At 40.3% G+C, this 4,681-nt stretch overlaps 1 protein-coding gene across 2 annotated transcripts in view; it reads left to right on the top strand.

The window, feature by feature from the left end:
- Positions 1-4,681, top strand: part of DENND3 (DENN domain containing 3) — a 61,975-nt gene that overhangs the window by 26,108 nt on the left and 31,186 nt on the right. For both annotated transcript variants that reach the window (XM_006016437.3, XM_014524319.2), the window contains exons 6-8: positions 932-1,051; positions 2,037-2,255; positions 4,207-4,328. In XM_006016437.3, coding sequence (XP_006016499.1) covers positions 932-1,051; positions 2,037-2,255; positions 4,207-4,328 — 461 coding nt within the window. The remainder of the gene's footprint in view (positions 1-931; positions 1,052-2,036; positions 2,256-4,206; positions 4,329-4,681) is intronic.

The raw sequence follows: 4,681 nt of genomic DNA, 5'->3' as shown, positions 1-4,681 counted from the left end.
CGGGAGGAGCCCCAGCCACAGCTGGAGGCAAGGGGAGCAGAACATCTTCCCCAGCCCCCGCTCCAGCCTGGGTCAGCATGCAGTTTCGGGTGGGGCTGTTCCTGGTGCAGGTGTAGCAGGCTAGGTGCTGCTGTGCTCCCCTTGCTTCCAGTGGCCATGCTTCCTCCCGCTGCTGCCCTTGCTGCACTCTTCCAGGCGGGTGGTCAGGCAGGAGAGCTCCAGTCTGGCTGCTCCTGCTGGAGGTTGGCGGAGCAGAAGAGCATTTGGCTAGCTGCGGCCAGACTGGGAACAGCCCTGCTGGAAGCTGCATGCTGGCGGGGGTGTGGCGTGGGCTGCCCCGGAGGGAGTGGGTAGGGCTCAACCCAATGTGGAGCACTGTGGGCCTAGCCACGGGCCAGATCCAACCAGTTGGTGGGCCCAGTTCGGCCTGTGGACCATATTTTGCCCACCCACCAAACTAGAAAAATGAAATTAATCAGTTTTGTCTGGTTCTTTTTAGTCGTGTTCTTCATATTTAGGCATCTTAATACAGGGATTGGTTTTTTCCTTGTTTTTGTTTGTTTTTTTGCAGTACTTTTCTAACTTCCATGTTGCAAAAAGGATATCGATCGTCATCCAGTTGATTTTTATTATTTAAATGCATCTAATGTATTTCATGTACTCAATTTTTATCTTGGTTTTGTTATTAAAAACATTTTACTTCACAGAAAGTGGAAACACATAGTCCATAATTATCTTTGTAGACCTTGTTATGCTTTTCTGCATGCAGCTGACGTTTTAGATTTTGTTTTATACACCTACCTGCCTTTTTTTCCTGACACCAGCTTTGATTTATTTATTTCTTTTGTAGTTGGAACTGGAATTTAAAATTGCATATGCTATGAGAATATATTTGCAATAAAGAGTTAACTGAAAAAATCTGTTGCCACAGATATTTAATATGAAACCACTCCAGATAATAATTCCATCACGGGAGGATCCAGATAGCCCAATTATTGATTTGGATCTTCATCTTCCATTGCTGTGTTTCAAACCAAAACAGGTGCTACAGGTAAAAAAATAAATAAATAAAATCTTTTAACAGAATCTGTGAAGATTTCATTTTTCCTCTTCTTGTTCATGGCTGCTACATTTCTTTAAAGTGTTTATTTTTAAAATATAAACTCCTACACTAAATGATAGATATACATGTACAGTTCATTCTGTAATTGGAGCTAGCGTGATAATGTTGGTGAAGGTAGTAGGCTGCATTTTTCATAAATGTGGGAGCTTGAATTTTTTTTAAATACCACTTCATTTTGGCTATCGACACTGGTGATGCCCATATTTTTAGTCCCCTGTGGTTGATGTGGACAGGCAAGATAATATCCTGAAACAGCTCCTCTTATTTTCTTAATGTTTCAGTAGTGCCCCTCAGTTGCTTCCTCTTTTGGACAGAAGACTGGAGATCTTTCATCTATGCCTTTTTGCTTGCAGTTAACTTTATCATCACCAGCTATGTTTCTGGTATCTCAGTTTTGAAAATAGAATGTGCTGGCATATATTTTTAGCTATCCCCCCTTACTCTACCCTTTCTATGGACATATACTGTGCATAGACAAAGACTTGAAAAACTTATTCAGGCTTATTTCCTGCTTGGTGCACCTGGAACTGCATACTTTTGGGTAATTACATCTATGCAAATTGATTTTGCTTTTATTCCTAATCTGAATGTTATAAAGGCCTCTTGCAGGCTAGAGCAGGGAATCCTGAAAATAAACCCTGGCTCCATCAAAGGCAGTAGCAGAACTTTCATTGACCTTCTTAGAACCAGTGTTGTATCCCTGCTTTCTGTTCCCAGAATCCTGTTTGCTGTTTAAGAATCCTTTAACTTGCTTTTGTTTGGATATTATATAAAATAGCTATTAAAACACTGGCCTTGCGAGGTTGAGACTTGATTCTTTGTTATGTAAAACATTTTAGAGCAAATTCCAGCAAATAAAGGTCTCTATGTACTAGGTAGGATTATAACATCCATTATTTTTTGTTATTTCCAGGTTATGACCTGCATCCTAACCGAGCAGAGGATTGTTTTCTTTTCCTCTGATTGGGCCCTGCTAACTCTTGTAGCTGAATGTTTTATGTTGTACCTTCATCCTCTTCAGTGGCAACACACTTTTGTACCTATACTGTCGCATCAAATGCTGGACTTTGTAATGGCTCCAACATCTTTTCTCATGGGATGTCATGTGGATCACTTTGAAGAAGTTAGCAAGGTATGTCCCTTAGCGCACCTAATTTTTTCTGGCTGCTTAGAGACATTAAAAAAAAACAAACCAAACCCCCCCAAACAAACAAACCACCACGCTTTACCAGAAGAAGCAGCGTATTACTTGGACCTGGCTCTGCAGCATCTGTATAAGTCAGACCCTTCAGCAGGGCTTTTGGTGCTTTATCTAATAGCTGAGTCAATCGGCTATTAGATAAAGCACCAAAAAAGCCCCACTAAAGCGCCCGATCTGTACCAACGTTGGGCAAGCTGAGTTCAGCTATAACATACTGCCTCTTCTGGGCATGTGCTGGGCTCGGTGCGGGAGCATGCGGAGTTTGAAGTAAAGTGCTGGTGGGCTTTTTTAAATGTCTGCAAGCAGCCTCTGTTCCTTTTCCTCCATGCATGTTCACCAAGTTGCTTCCTGTGCTGCATTTGGATCCCACCTAAAACCTTACTTCCGCTATGTTGTCTACAAGAAGCAAGCATATACAAATAAGACCATTATGAGGTATATGTACTTCAGCAAGTTATTCAATATGCTTATTCTGAAATCCTTTCACTTTCCAAGATTGTCTGGTAATGACCCTAGTGCATTACGTAAGATTAGATTTAGGTTCCAGTCCTGCTAGCTCACATGCTCAAATAATGTATACACATGAATCATCCGTTTGAGGTCTGTGGGCTGTTCCTGTTTATAAAAGTTTGTTTAAGGGCAGGGCTTAAGTTGTCTCAATAAGTAAGCACTGTAAGACCTTCCTGTTTCAGCAGGCATTTAACAAGCAAAGCTAGGTTGATACTGTTTAGTAGGTTTTATGTTGATATTGTAGTTCCCCTTTTAAGTTATTTCATTCGCTTGTTGCTATTCTATTTAACAAGTTGTTCTTTTCTTTCCCTGTAAGCTGTCTGAGGCTTTGTTGGGAAGGTGGTCAGATATGCCACATAAATGTATCTAAACTTAAGTGCTATTCCATCTGAAACTAGATCTTCTGTTTCCCCGGAGAATGTTCTAAACGGAACCTGCCTGGGAGGAAAAATATGACCTTTATAATGTAAAATATACCAGTGGTGCTGGGAATCGGAGACAAGAACCCATCATCATTTTAGATTAGAGATTCCCAAAACATGGGACAAATGCAGCTTGTAATCCCCTTTTGATGTGGCCTGCCACCCAGGACTGTCCCTTTGAAATGGTCTTTCAGGGGCAAAACTTTGGGAACCCATGGCCTAGATGATATGGCAGGGGCAGGCAATTATTTTGCAAGCGGAGGGCCGCTTACTGAGTTTTGGCAAGCCATCGAGGGCCGCATGACAGGCAGCCAGGGCAGATTAATATTTATTTTCTAAAATTTTCAGGGGCCCCACGGGCCAGATAGAATGGTTTGGCGGGCTGCATCTGGCCCGCGGGCTGCATTTTGCCCACCCCTGTGATATGGGGTGGTGTATCACAAGTACAATTTAAAGAAATTACTATTACACTTGTGTGGTTTCTAAAGATTTTTTTTAGATAGGTTATAATTTGAATGGTGTAGATTTTGCAAATGGGTGTCAATACAGAACTTTAAATCTCTCTGAAATTAAGGTCTTCATTAAACTGTGTTTTTCAGTTATTACCATACTAGGTTTATTTCTCCAGAGAGTATAAGTCTGTAGTCTTAGGAGACAAAAAAAAAAAGGTAGTTATTTTACATGCATACATTCATGCGCAAAGATTTATAGAATTGACTTTAATTAATATTAGCTGGAGAGAATATTAGATCTCCAAATCTTTTGTATTTTAATCCTAATATGTTAATGTCAGACTTCATTTGCATTCAAACGGAGTATTTAATTGTCCAGAATTTCCACTGGGCCAGGTTTAAAATGGGTAATTATATCTGCTAGAATAATTCTACCTAGAGAAATGTTTGTTCAAAATTTATTTATATTTAATCATGAATGGGTTTTTTTTCTTAAAGGAAGCTGAAGATTTAATTCTAATAAACATTAATAATGGTGATATTACATCTTCAAAATTGTCTGAGAGAGAGACTGAAATTCCAGATGTCCCTTTAGAAGCAGCAGAAATTTTCATAAAAAGGTAAAGACCAAACCAAACAAACAGTGAAATCTATGAAATTGTCTATGAAACAAAAAAACCCAACTTGAGTTCTTTTCGTAGTAGCATAAGTTGCACGGAAATCTCTTTGGCTAAGATTTTGGTTATTTCCCATAAAATGAAAAAGAAGTGCACTGATACATCAGTCCCATTTTGTATCAGTACCAGTACAAGGAAAATTGACATTATCGGCAATCGGCTTTTTTGGGCTGATGTGGCTGATTAATGTTGCTGATAAATGCCTTGCATGTGCGCGCAGCCACAGCACAGCACGTAGGTGACTGAGCAAGCCGGCAGCATAGAGAGCAGCCTTCAGCTGGTAAGTCTGTTGTGGG

Source organism: Alligator sinensis, unplaced genomic scaffold, assembly GCF_000455745.1.
Source record: "Alligator sinensis unplaced genomic scaffold, ASM45574v1 scaffold721_1, whole genome shotgun sequence".
Classification (NCBI taxonomy): domain Eukaryota; kingdom Metazoa; phylum Chordata; order Crocodylia; family Alligatoridae; genus Alligator; species Alligator sinensis.
Note: the sequence above shows the minus strand (reverse complement) of the source record. Positions and strands in the feature narration are given on the sequence as shown.